This window comes from Symsagittifera roscoffensis, chromosome 1, assembly GCF_963678635.1.
Source record: "Symsagittifera roscoffensis chromosome 1, txSymRosc1.1, whole genome shotgun sequence".
In the NCBI taxonomy this organism is placed as follows: Eukaryota; Metazoa; Xenacoelomorpha; order Acoela; family Convolutidae; genus Symsagittifera; species Symsagittifera roscoffensis.
The window spans coordinates 93,544,376-93,558,157 of record NC_087062.1 but is presented as its reverse complement, the minus strand read 5'-3'; the positions used below and the strand labels follow the sequence as shown (position 1 = coordinate 93,558,157).

General features: G+C 37.2%; 2 protein-coding genes across 2 annotated transcripts in view; one reads left to right on the top strand and one right to left on the bottom strand.

The window, feature by feature from the left end:
• Positions 1–13,782, top strand: part of LOC134852815 (charged multivesicular body protein 4b-like) — a 326,219-nt gene that overhangs the window by 144,103 nt on the left and 168,334 nt on the right. The gene's annotated exons all lie outside the window — the stretch shown is intronic.
• Positions 4,234–13,776, bottom strand: LOC134852682 (uncharacterized). Its single transcript, XM_063868566.1, has 2 exons — positions 13,610–13,776; positions 4,234–7,463 (listed from the first exon to the last, which is right to left on the bottom strand). Exon 2 carries the CDS (start codon positions 6,660–6,662, stop codon positions 4,407–4,409), a length of 2,256 nt encoding a protein of 751 aa, XP_063724636.1. The 5' UTR covers positions 6,663–7,463; positions 13,610–13,776; the 3' UTR covers positions 4,234–4,406.

The window sequence follows — 13,782 nt, the reverse complement described above, 5'->3', positions numbered from 1 at the left end:
TGGATTGAAAAAGCATCAAATTATTAAATATTTTGTGTGACGTTGCCTCTAACCAATCAAACAGTTTTACTTGAGTAATATTAGTTTCCTTTAAGTATTTTAGCGCCTTATTGGAATCAAACTTTTTAAAAATGCCTCAATTCCTCAGTTATTTGTTCAGCTCCTTTTATCACACCACTCCGAAAAAATGACAATTATTTGAAAAAACTGTATTTTTAAAAGACAATGATCGGAACATTCTGTGCTACTTGCACAATAACCGGATATCCTTGTTCCGATAACATTCTTCCACTTAACCCTGAACCCATGCTTATCTCTAGGAACCTTTTTCAACTATTTATGCCTTTGTTTTAGTCCAAAGGCAAGGAGAGTTGTAGCAACATTGAACATCAGTAATAAGAAACTGGCAGTCATGAAAAAATCAAGCTGCAGTGAATGCGCATTAAATGATAGAACATAACGCATGCTAATTGAATTTGTTTAGGTTACATGCGAAAAAATTCGACCGTAAAATGACTGCTTGAGACAACGAATTATTCGCTTTCAGTTGCTCCAACCAGATCACGCCTGAGAATTGAGAATTTTACAAAGCGACGTATTTGACTGTCGCAAAAGAAGCATCGCCAGAGATATAATCAGGAACTTGCAAAAAAGGAAAAATAGCAAAAAAAAATGATATTTTTATTATTAAGAACAAATAGTCAGATCACGGCAACAACAGCTTAGGATTAAACTTCTAAGCTAAAAAGACGTCTATTTATGATACCCAAATAAGAGTGAAAAAAAATAGAATCCAAAACTCTTTCCAAATATAGGCTCGCTAGCTCAAAACTTATGGGCCAAGCCAAAAAAACTGCCACCGAAGCATGGCACTGTAATTCATAGAATCATGAATTTTATTATTATAAACATCACAAAATTTCCAAAAAACGTTTTCTCATTTTCATGCAAGTCCCTAGAAATTTCATTCAAAAACCAGCCTACAAAGAAGTTAAGAGCATGAAATAAACTGAGTTTCTATTTTATGACACATAGATCAAGTTCATGTAATCTTCGCTGTAGTAAAATTGTTTTTTTTTCTCAGGATTTGTTTGAGAAGAACCATAACTTAATAGCAGTGCAGACACACAACCACAGTTGCACTTAGCCAATAAAAATGAGAAAACCGCAAACAGTATCTCCGAAAAAAAGCAAATAAGCTTTAAAATTAAATGCTTGCCAGCTGACAAAATCGAACCCCCAACCTGTAGTTTAAGAGTTACGTGTCCTCTCATATCTTTCATGCGCGCTTGAAACAAGTAAAAACAAGACACCAATAGAGCAAACATCGAACACAAGCTATTTGTTTGAGAAGAACCATAACTGTTTGAGAAGAACCTTTTTTTAGGTCGACCAAATTAAATTTCCCTGTTCTCCCAAATTACTAAAAAGACCCTGCTTTGGTCAAAGTTTCTGCGCCGCAGACAAAATTTTGAAAAACAGGCCAAAAAGGCGTTTCTAGGCACCTTGGAAAATGTTGACCAAAAAATCGCGTTTTTTGGCGCGCACTCCCCCCTCAAACTTAGTATATATTGGGGCCAAAGGTGCCTTTAGAAAATTTTTAGGGTACGTCGCCAAATATGGATATCTCAAAATAGTACAAAGGGAGACCCTTTGGGTCGAATCCCTGAGGAAGGGGGGTGTCCGCCCCCCCCCCCTAGACCCGCCCTGGGTGGGACCATTTGGGCGGCGAGGGTGTCGAACTCCTGAGCAGGCAGATGGCGTCAAACCCAAACCCGCACGTCCAACAGTCCCTATGGTTTAATTTTTCTTCCCTGTGGTTGAACCTTTTTTTTTTAGTTCGACCAAATTAAATTTCCCTGCTCTCCCAAATTACTAAAAAGACCCTGCTTTGGTCAAAGTTTCTGCGCCGCAGCCAAAATTTTGAAAAACAGGCCAAAAGGCGTTTCTAGTCACTTTGGAAAATGTTGACCAAAAAATCGCGTTTTTTGGCGCGCACTCCTCCCTCAAACTTAGTATATATTGGGGCCAAAGGTGCCTTTAGAAAATTTTTAGGGTCCGTCGCCAAATATGGATATCTCAAAATAGTACAAAGGGAGACCCTTTGGGTCGAATCCCTGAGGAAGGGGGGTGTCCACCCCCCCCCCCCTAGACCCGCCCTGGGTGGGACCATTTGGGCGGCGAGGGTGTCGAACTCCTGAGCAGGCAGATGGCGTCAAACCCAAACCCGCACGTCCAACAGTCCCTGAGCGTAGTAAAAATTTAATTCTAGAGCAGATGAGAAACCCCTTACTTCTGAATTGTATGAACACCATAGTTCGGTATACAAAAACATTAATTGAGACTATTTATCCACGGGGGAAAGGACGAACACAAGAGCTGTACAGCTCATCACGGCGAGCCGCTGTTGTGTCCCTGTTTCAGAACTTCAGGCCATTTTCTTGGTTATTTTCCTGGGCTGGGTAATGTTGCTTCACCCTCAAGCAACGAGCACAGATCATCCGACCTTTCGATTGAGAGGCCGAGACGTAACCTCTTCACCACCGCTCCGCTTCGTGTGTTAGGTGCTTTGATCGCCAGAGACTCTCTTTTTGTATGATTCTTGCAAATTGAGTCAGTCTATCAGAATTTTTTAGGTAATTTTAAAGCTAATTCGTGAACAGAGAAATAATATTTTCCAAATATCTCTCGGTTCGCCTGATTACCCGCGCACGTTTTAAAAATATTTCTTTAAAATTTATTTCACCGTGATGATTACATTCTACAATGATGCACGTGACATTGGATGGAAATATATATTTACATAAATGGTTCCATACCTCAGCGAAATCACAAAATGCTTTCGAAAAGATCTCCCGATACCACCCGCATTCAGTTTCAAGCGTTAATAATCGATTATATTACGATTTTATTACCAGTCTTACTAAAAATGAGAAACAATCGATTTTAATCAATTAATAATCGATTATAATCTCTCTTTTTAAAGTCAAATTATAATTATTTATAATCCATTATAACCGATTATAATCGATTATTTATTCTTCCATTTTTCGATACAATTATAATCGATTATAATCCATTATTTTCATTCAAATTTCTAATTCATTAGTTTTGCACAAAAATCCATTATAATCGATTATAATTGATTTTAAGGGTTTTTTCTAAGAATTATAATCAATTATAATCGATTATAAGAGATTATAATCTCTTGGAAAATATCACGATTATAATCAATTATAATTCCTTTAAACAACTAATTTTGGTAATTATAACCAATTATAATTGTCAAAAAGTCATCACAATAATCCGTTATAATCGATTACTTACGACTAAACTTGGATGCGGGCACTACTCAAGCAAGTCACAACTGGTTGCTCATAATAATGCTCATACTTATGCAAAGACCTCAAAGTGATCAGTTCAAATAGTAGGCCCCTAATACAAAAAATGTGGGCCTAGGAAATCAGACAAGCAAATTAGACGACCGTAAAGAAACGGAATTTACGGATAACCAGAATTTACTCAGCCAAAAGTTAATTTGAATCAGTCAACAAAATTCACGCTATTTTCACGCAAGTTATTGTCTAAATTGGACAACCAGTATATACTCAGCCAAAAGATAATTTAAGTCAGTAAACAAGTTTCATGCAATTTGCACGCAAGTTATTGTCTAAACTCCGTTATTTTCTGATCGTCTAATTTCCTAAGCCCCGCTAAGAACACCCGATAAAAATGAACATTTAGTGTGACGTGACACTTCATTTTTGTCAATGAAGCATTAAATAAAAGCAGTTCAACATGAAAGTGGACAAATACTAAAGATATAAACCAGTCACGAGAAACACGAAAACACACATATACTAATTAGCATCTAGTTAGCAGTTTGCTCATTGGCCTAATTGTTAATGGGCGAATAACCATGGGTGAATGACAAGAAGACGTGGCCTGATTTAGACAGAACAAAAAATAAAACAAAACATAGGCATTTTTGGCAGGAAAAAGGCAAGAATTGAACGAGTATTGCTGAATGAAAACAAATGATAGTTTCACAATTTGCTTGCCCTCAAATAGAACGTAAACACTATCGAACTACCTGCTGTTATTAATAGTGATTCAATATTCGGCTAATAGTTTTTTCTTCTTTGTTAGCTTTACTGTCTCTCATAATTGCCTATTAAGCTCACTGTCTGGTTCAGACCTGTCTCCTTGTCATTCAGCACGCCATGTAACACCCAATGTTCAGTTTTGATTATATAATCAAAGAGTTGCACAGGTTTGGCATTACAAACTCTACTTGTTATAGTTTCGCAGTTGTTCTGGTAACATACGAATTGTTGACTAGATCTGCTATGATATTATCAGAAAAAAGACATTGAATGTTTTGATTAAAAAGTATTAAGACTCCTTCAAAGAGTTTCCTCCGCGATATCTGCGCTTCCTCTCTGCGATTCAGGGGTCTCTTCTTCTTCCTCACTTGAGCTCTCATTTGCAGTCTGATCTCCAGGAAATGCCGAAACAGACATTTCTGGAAACAAAGTCAGTATCTCTCCCGATTCGGCGTTGGGAGCCTGGTGGTTACTCCGCTGTTGCTCGCTAACATCACTACTCACCTCGGATCCTGTACCGAGAACCGATTCCTGTGAAGTCTGTCTCGATTCAGTTCCCAAAAGGCTTTGGAAGAATTGCTGCACGTCTTGAGGCTCCATAACTCTCGCTCCTTGAACTTGGGACTGTCGACTAATTTGCAAGTTTCGGTTGCTCGAAACTAGGTCGATCAACGGTACTTGGACATCATTTGTGCTGGCAGCCGAATGAACATCAGCGGGACTCGATGCTGCAGCATTATTTTGATTGTAGCTTCGGAAAGACGCCATAAAAAATGGAGTCAGGGGGTGAGTAACGGCGGTGCTCCGGTTGGCGGCATCTTCAGATGAGGTGACAGTGATCGCAGTTTGAGGTAGAATAGATCTCAGAATTGACACGCCTGAAGCTGACTCTTGATTACTTCCAGCAGCAAAATCACTTTGACTGGAGGACGAAGCAACGAATGCTTCCGGAAAGTGAAGAGGTGACGATGATGAGGAGGCGTTTGCAGCAGAAGAAAAGAGTGCCTCGACGGCAGGGCTATTTCGACGCTGACCAACTGCAGGAGGGTTGTACTGGCGTTTCCTTCTAGCACCTCCAATAGCACCATGTGCTCCTGTAGCTGACGTTGACAGCAAGTAATCTCTGCTGCTGCTCGTTTCAGGAGTGGGCGAAAGTCCAGGTGGGTGGAGACTGTTCGATCCCGTTCCATTGGGCGAAGGTGTTGAACTTAGACACAGTTGATTCATGACATTTGGAGGTTCGGGCACACTCCCAGGCTGTCCGAAGAACTGGGTTAAGGCCGACATTACTTGGTACTCGACACAAGGGGCGAACTCAAATTTCGCTGGTCTCTGAAGCAAGAAATTGGGAGTACGAGTGTTACTACTCGTTAGATGCATCTTGGCATCTGCATATATCTCGAACATTGCACAATCGCGAACTGACTCTTTGAGCGAGTTAAGATAATCGTTTGTTTTTTGGATAAAGCTCAAGTGCATTATAGTCTGACGGCGGACATCTGTTTGTGCACTGAGAAGTTCCTGTGAATAGCCCGCTTTTACTTGACTCGCAGTTTGATCCACCATTTTCTTCAGTTTCTTCACGCGCTCGTCCATTAAATAGCTGAACTCGCACATCATAATTTCAATATCAGTATTGTTCTCTTCTAGTCTCTGGACGTCTCGCTTCACATTTTCCACGATATAATCCAAATCGTCAATCAAGACGTGGGCGTCCTCGAACACGTCTATGTAGCAGTGATCCACGTGTTCTGCGTTCGTGCATCTCACACAAATAGGGATGTTGCACTCCTCGCAAAAAAACTCACACCTTCTGCTTCCGTGAGCTTGGCACAGAACTGGTTGCCTAGACTGTGTTGCGGCACTCTCCGGGTGTATGACCACCCCTCCTCCTACTCGCCCGCCGCGATTGCTCTCTCGCTGTCGCACTGTGTCAACTAGTATCTTCGACTTGAAGTCATCGGGAAGGGTTGACACGGTGCTGCCACACAGTCTACGACAAGTAGGGCATGGAAACGGTAAAGTGTTGTCATTCTGAGTCAGCGTCATCAGACATCGTTTGCAGAATGAGTGAAGACAAGGCAGACTTTTCGGGTCTCGGAAGATGTCGAGACATATGCCACAAGTAGTCAAATTGAGGATTATCTCCATCGACATGTCTATGATCTCACTATTAGGATCCACCGTTCGTTCTCTATTGGTTGCGGCATTTATCCGTCTTCCACTCGCAGTTCCACTTTGCCTGTTTCTATTCGAGGACGAGGATGAAGTTACAATTGGGATTACAGTTGCCTGAGATGCTGTTTGGGTCTGCTGGGTTTGTTCCTGAGTCGTGGCAGTTGCTCGTCTCATTTCCGACTCTTGAGCAGCTTCGTCGCTCATCGGCCTGACCGAGGCAGTTAAAGAACTAGATTGCTGTTGACTACTCGAACTCATACTGTTCGAGTTACTTAATTCAAATACTGAATTTTCGCTCCGTTGGCTCCAATCGGCTTCAGGGTTAGACGATAAGTTCGTATGACAATGATCGGCTTCTACTGCGCCTGGCGCTGGCATCTAAACTAATCTGAAATCCGACATGGTCGAACTTCAAAAACCCTCGCTTTTATTTGAGCAGATTTTCTCGCCCTTTGTGGGTTTCCGTTTAAATAATAGATGTCAATAGCACATTTTGAAAATTATGAATAAACCATAAATGAACTATTCTTATCAAACAAACGACAACTGATATTTGATATAAACAAAGTTGAAAATGAATGGGATTGAATTAGGTCCTTATCAAACCAAGTCGTAATTTGCATTCATGACTCATGACTTTTAGACACACATTAGGTTGTACATGGTACAGATTCAATTAAATTTAATCTCAATTGCCAACAAGAAAATGTGCAAAATCGAACAAGACTTTAAGTGCTAATCTTTTCTCCGCAGTTGCATGTTCATACGAGTAACCAGAATAGCATTGTTAGATAATTAAAATCAAATTTAAACAGACATTTGCAGAAAGGAGACGAGTAAAGTCAGTGTAGCAAATTTAAACAGAAATTTAGGCATTGAAACACTGCCCCAAAAATATATCTACATCTAACTAATATTGTAAGCGAACCGACAAAAAAGTCGGCAGACATACAGGACTTGAACGAAAGTCATTGTTCGACTGTTTTCATAACATGTTTTTAAAATGAATAGCACCAAATCCAAATGAGGAGTGACTTTCATTGCAAACATGTTCTTTCATCTTCCATACAACTCGGCACGTGACGGTTACAAAGTGACGTGGCGATTAGATAACTTCTTTGAAACTTCGAGGATTCTTGATCATGACTAGTCTTCCCATCCTTCTAACGAGTCCCGTCTCTGTAAAACGTACACGTTTTAATCAATGATGACAAATCGAACGTAATCCACAAGAAAAAACGCTTCGAAATGGTTCCAAGTCACGCATGTTTATGACCAGTGGCTTGCAGAGGAAGGTCTGGACGGTTCAGGGGTAGGTGTTTGAAAAATGATGTCGGCCTATCTTCCAGGTCAACCCTCCCATGACCCGATTTCGCATAAATTCTTTTTTGCAGCGTTTTTGAGCACTTGGTGGATAATTTATAACATAGGCGCTACGCGCAATACACCGAAGGCATAGAAACTGAAGCAAAAACCAAACAACTTGAACAACTAATAATTGAAGAATAACAGTTCTAGAACAAAAAATCGTACTAATACATGTATACACCAAAATTTTGCTATATCGAGAAAGAGCCTGAAATAACAGTTCTAGAACTAAAAATCGTACTAACACATGTATAGGTTAAATTTTTGATATATCAACGAAGATCATAAAATAACACTTCTAGAACTAAAAATCGTACTAACACATGTATACACCAAAATTTTACTATATTGACAAAGAGCCTGAAATAACAGTTCGTGAGCTAAAAATCGTACGAACACATGTATACACCAAAATTTTGCTATATTGGCAAAGATCATGAAATAACAGTTCGAGAGCTAAAAATCGTAGTAACACATGTATACGTCAAATTTTTGCTATATTGACAAAGATCATGGAATAACAGTTCTAGAGCTAAAAATCGTACTAACACATGTATACACCAAAATTTTGCTATATTGACAAAGATCATGGAATAACAGTTCGAGAACTAAAAATGGTACTAACTCATGTATACAATAAAATTTTGATATATTGACAAAGATCATGAAATAACAGTTCGAGAACTAAAAATCGTAATAACACATGTATACACTAAAATTTTGATATATTGACATTGATCATAAAATAACAGTTCGAGAACTAAAAATGGTACTAACACATGTATACGCTAAAATATTGCTATATTGACGAAGAGCCTGAAATAACAATTCTAGAGCTAAAATCGTACTAACACATGTATACACCAATATTTTGCTATATCGACAAAGAGCCTGAATAAACGTTGTAGAACTAAAAATCTTACTAACACATATATACACCAAAATTTTGCTATATTGACAAAGAGCCTGAAATATTGACAAAGGACCTGAAATTATAATCGTAAAACTAAATGTCGTACTTACGCATTGTAGATCAATTTCTATAGCTATAATAAAATACAAAAGATTGTGTTTGTATGTGTAGCAAAACTCATCCTGTTTTACACCTAATACAAGTATACACAGACCAGTTAATTGAAACTACAGTGTACCTATTACAAGTATACACAGATCAGTTAAACTAAAGAAACTGTGTACCTAATACAAGTATACACACGATCAGTTGATTGAAACTACAGTGTACCTAATACAAGTATACACAGCAGTTGAATAAACAAAACACACCTGATAAATAAATAAACAATAAAAAAATAAATCAATACCTAAATAAATAAATACATAAATAAATAAATAAATAAATACATGAATAAATACATAAATAAATAAATAAAAGCAAAAGTGAAATGTACAAATAATTAAATAGACATGAAAAAATATATATGAACAAATAACCAAACAAACAGACCCATAATATAAATAAATGAAAATAAATAAATTAAATAAATACACACGCAGAAATAATAAAAGCAAAACTAAATGAAAGAAAGAATAATTAAATAAATAAACAAAACACGTGATAAAAATAAAAAAAAATAAATATGTACATACATAAATTATAAATAAATATAAGCAAACTAAACATAATTAAATAAATAGAAGAACAGATAATTAAATAAATAAAGATGAACAAATAAAGAAACAAACATACGCAATCACGTGACATAGCGCGATATAGTCCAGCCCACATGATAATTGATAACTGTGGACGTTATTTGTCGACACTTGACAACAGACAACATTAAAAAAAAAACCCGTTACACGATACCATAACACCTTGACTAAAGTCTTCGGTGTAACCAATGTCAAATTTAAAAAAAAATCTGTGTACGCTCTTCCTTTCAAAACTTGGGTATATTGACGCAAAATACGCCTTAAGGAAAACGGAGAGTTGGTCGGCCAAAAATGGATGACTTTATATAGTAAAACGTCGCCCTTACCTACTCTGCACCGTACTGCAAATGCTGAGCTCAAGTCTACATTTATCATTTTTTGTTCCGACTTTCGGAGAAAGTGAGGAATCTATACACCTGGGGTGGTTTTATATTCAGCCCAATTTTACAAAAGTTGACAGCGTATGGTTATCGATCAGAAAATCATTGGATTGCCAAGCAAAATGGAGATGGCATCGCAGCTAGAATATGGCTTTCATAGTTTCATTATGCGAATTATTTATGCGTCGCAAATTATCCACACTCATAATCGTCCAAATTGAATTAAAGCCAAATTGAATTGATCAAAATATTTCTAATGGAAATTAGCACTTGTATTTGATATTTGCAGTACAAAATTTATAGATTATCAAAAAAAAATTTGAACAAAAAGTATTCGAGACCAGTTACGGGGCGGTCGGAACATTCAAGGTTTGCCCTGATACACGAGCAGTCTTGTTTTGTTCAAAACTCGTCGTTCTGATCAAACACGGAGACGGAGTTACCAAAACGCCTCCCCCTCAGAACTCGACATAACCCACCCCCAGGGTAGAGTCCCCAGAAACAATCATCGATAAAAAATTGCTTATCAGGTTTTACTAACATTCTTATAGCTGATTCCGTGTTATTTCAAAGATCGACAAATTAGCGACTTTTTATTGATTTACATACACAAAAAAGCGAAAATTAATCGTTAATTTAGCGCTGGAAAACAAAAAATAGCGCTAAATATGCACTAAGAATCGCTAATTCATCGCTAAAGAGTAATAGCTAATTCATCATCACTTCGTGCGGGTTAAGTGCTAAATAAAAAAATATAGAACATCGAAAAAACATCATTTTATTGTTCTTCCAAATCACCGCCCAGAATATTTAACCTGTACGCGTTAATTCAATTAAGGCCAGAATTAGGGACTCAATTGAGTCGCAAATTCAAGCTAATTACTGCGAAGATTGTATGTTGAAATTGTACCTTACAGGTTGCCTAAATATTCTAACTAAGTTTATTCCACATTTATTACAAGTTTACGGTAAACTGAAAGCAAAAACCGTTTCATTCGGTCTATTGTATCATTCAAAACTGCATTAAAAAAATGAGCCAGACATTCTGGAGAAAATTGCAGAAAAAAAGAGCCAGACATCTTGGGGATTATCGCAACGCAATCGTCGCACTCTTATAATTGATGGCCCTTAATTTTAGAATTTCAATTAAAACTTGACATCTCGGTGAGTTGATCTTTCAGTTTTTGATTTCAAAACATATGTATGATTGACTAGGCTATATGGACTTGGTGTGATATGACTTCTGCTCATTCAAGAAACAGATGCAACGCGTTACAACTGTAAGTTAGTCAGATATTTTTTTCCTCGATCATGCTTTGATCACATCTTGAAATTGAACGAGTAATTTTATCTATTTGACTATTGATCCAAGTTAATGTTTCTTTGATATCTATTCGGATTTATTTTATGGAACTCTTCAAAGACAAAGGATAAGTTTTTATTACAGCGCGCGTAGGTTAAACTGGAATTTTCGAATTCCATTTAAAATTTGACTTCACGGTGAGTTGATCTTTCGAACTTTTGATAAGTTGAGTTGGAACGTAGGTTAAAATAGCATAAGTTTAATGGGTTAAAGATAAATTGGAATAGGGTAAGTCGTCATGTCGCCGAATTTTGTGCAAAGTAAGGAATCTCTCCCCTATCTTTACCAGAATGGGTGAGATCCTTTTTTTTTTCAAATTCAATTTTAAGTTGCCATTTATAACCAACCCTGAAAACTATGTATATGTGCCGCTCGATGCCAAAATTAAGTTTCAAAAATCAGTTTGCTCAACCTAAAAAAAATTTCGCTTGCTACCCTCTTTTGGAAGCTCGCATTACGTTGGCGGTAACTATTTTGATGATTAAGCTGTTTGGCTTTATGCTGCCTGAACAATTAGCAATTAGTTTAACAATTTATTGGCCTTAAAATTGACTAATCGGAATTCGAGGGGAAAACTTTTGGTACAAACGCGACCAGTGGTTCATTTTAGTACAAAAAAGATCGACAAAAATTTTGCATATTCTTTGAAAATTCGTCCACACCCTCAAAAAAATTACATTTGCTCCTAAGCCAGTAAGGATGGTCATTTTATTTTCAATTGATTACTCACAGCTTGACAAAGAGGCGAAGCTGTGCTTCGCAACACTTGCGATAGAACACCAGGAAGTCGCTAAGTCGGAAAAAATTCAAAAATGTCGAAAAATCCAGATTTATCAAAATGAATCAGACAAGTTTTCTAACTAAAACATGTCGAACACTTGTTGCACTTCGCATACACAAGTAAAAATATGGCCGATAACACTACTGGGAAAAACTGAATGAGTAAAACTTAGTCTACAAAACTTCGTTAGTGACACACGCCAATTATGAGTCTACATAATTGCTAAGTGACGCAAGCTAATAATGACGCATTAGCAGTGTGAAAAAAAGAAAGCTACCAAAATGCGTCAAATTATAGAGCGGAAGCATTTTAGCTAGTATACGAAAAGACTCGTTAAAATCTCCCCCTAGGTGACCAACGGTAGAACTTCCCTCCAAGCCGCGTAGCGTATGAAATTTGAAAACTAATTCTGTATAATGTATGCATTTCGAGCAAACGCGCACATAAAACTGATTGTCGCAATTTTTATGAGGGATTGCATTTGATTGCTGTTAATAAGCTAAGCTAGCGTATTTTCAATCAATTAAAAAACCTAAATTTCTATAAATCTAAGGTATACTCAGAGTTATTTCCTGAAAAATCCATATTTTCTCTCCCCTATATCAATTTGGGAGAGAGAAATTGTACGGTTGATCCGTCTGTGTTAACATCCTTAGCATTGGCTGTACTTAATAGCTGGTTTTTGATCAAACTTAGCTTTCAAAATGAACACATTTTGTCGCAACATTTGCGTCGCAACAATATTTTGACTTAGCTTGGAAAAAAAGAGATCATACTATAACACAAGCTTTGCTTGTGTAAACAGTAGAATGTGAAATTCAAATCGAAAATAATTTAGCAAGCGGTAAAAAAGGCAAAAAATACCTTAGCAGAAATCCTGCAATCCAAAAAAAATCAACACGACTTACTGCTAATAAAAGGTTAACAAATCCCCCTCACTCACCCTCAAAAATGACAAACAACTTTATTTACTCGTCAATTAAAACCATATGAAGTCATCAAGCTAATATAATAGAAGTCGAAACCTATTAGGACGAAAAAAAATAAAAAACAAAAGCAGAATATAAATCAAAAAAAGTATTAAGTCCTTCTCACCCTCATAACACACACACAGACACATTCAATTTTTTTTGCTGTCGAAAGACGCAATATGAGACCATTTAACCGATATTATATAGGCCGAAACCTATCAAGCCAAAAAAACGAAAAAAGTAAAAACTTATCATGAAAACTTGAACAATAATTTCTATTAAAATTTAGCAATTTGTGCGATACAGTGAATATAAAAGTGTGCGATACAATGAAATTTAGCGATACAAAAAGTGCGCGATTCAACACCAACATAAAACACAAGAAGTCGAAACAAATGAAAAATGTTGAAAACCAACTAGGTGAACCAGAAATTGTGATGTCTCGATAAAAGACAACAAAGGGCTCAGCTAAAGTATACGATTTGTCAACTAAGCTGACAAAACATAAGCAGACAAACAAAAAACCGACATTTTTTTGAATCGGAATATTTCCCATTTGAAAAAAAAATAGGTATGTCAGTTTCGAGCTAAGAACAATTGCCATCCCATGCGTATTCGTTACCTCCAGGCCAAGTGTTCCGTAGACGCAATGAAATTTGAACTCAATATGAGCTGAACTCAAATTTACCCCTTCTAATTTTGACCATTCTGTGAGCAAAGTTATTCACGGGGGGAAAAGTCTCGTACCCGATTGCAATACTCTTGCTTATCTCAAGGGTAACTATGCATACCGGTCTGTCGCTTTGCACAACTGAAAGATTGTTGGTTGACGGTGGTAGCAATGATGGAGTGTAAGACAGTGGTTGATTTGCTTGGACTGCAGGGTTTGTTGATGCGAAGGAGGGCAACGGTTGCCTATTTGATAGACTTCTCGTAGAGTACGGAGCACTGTTTCGGTCAGTTT

Bases quoted from the DNA above. Each gene is read 5' to 3' on its own strand.
- LOC134852682 (XM_063868566.1), bottom strand. From the start codon at position 6,662: ATGCCAGCGCCAGGCGCAGTAGAAGCCGATCATTGTCATACGAACTTA.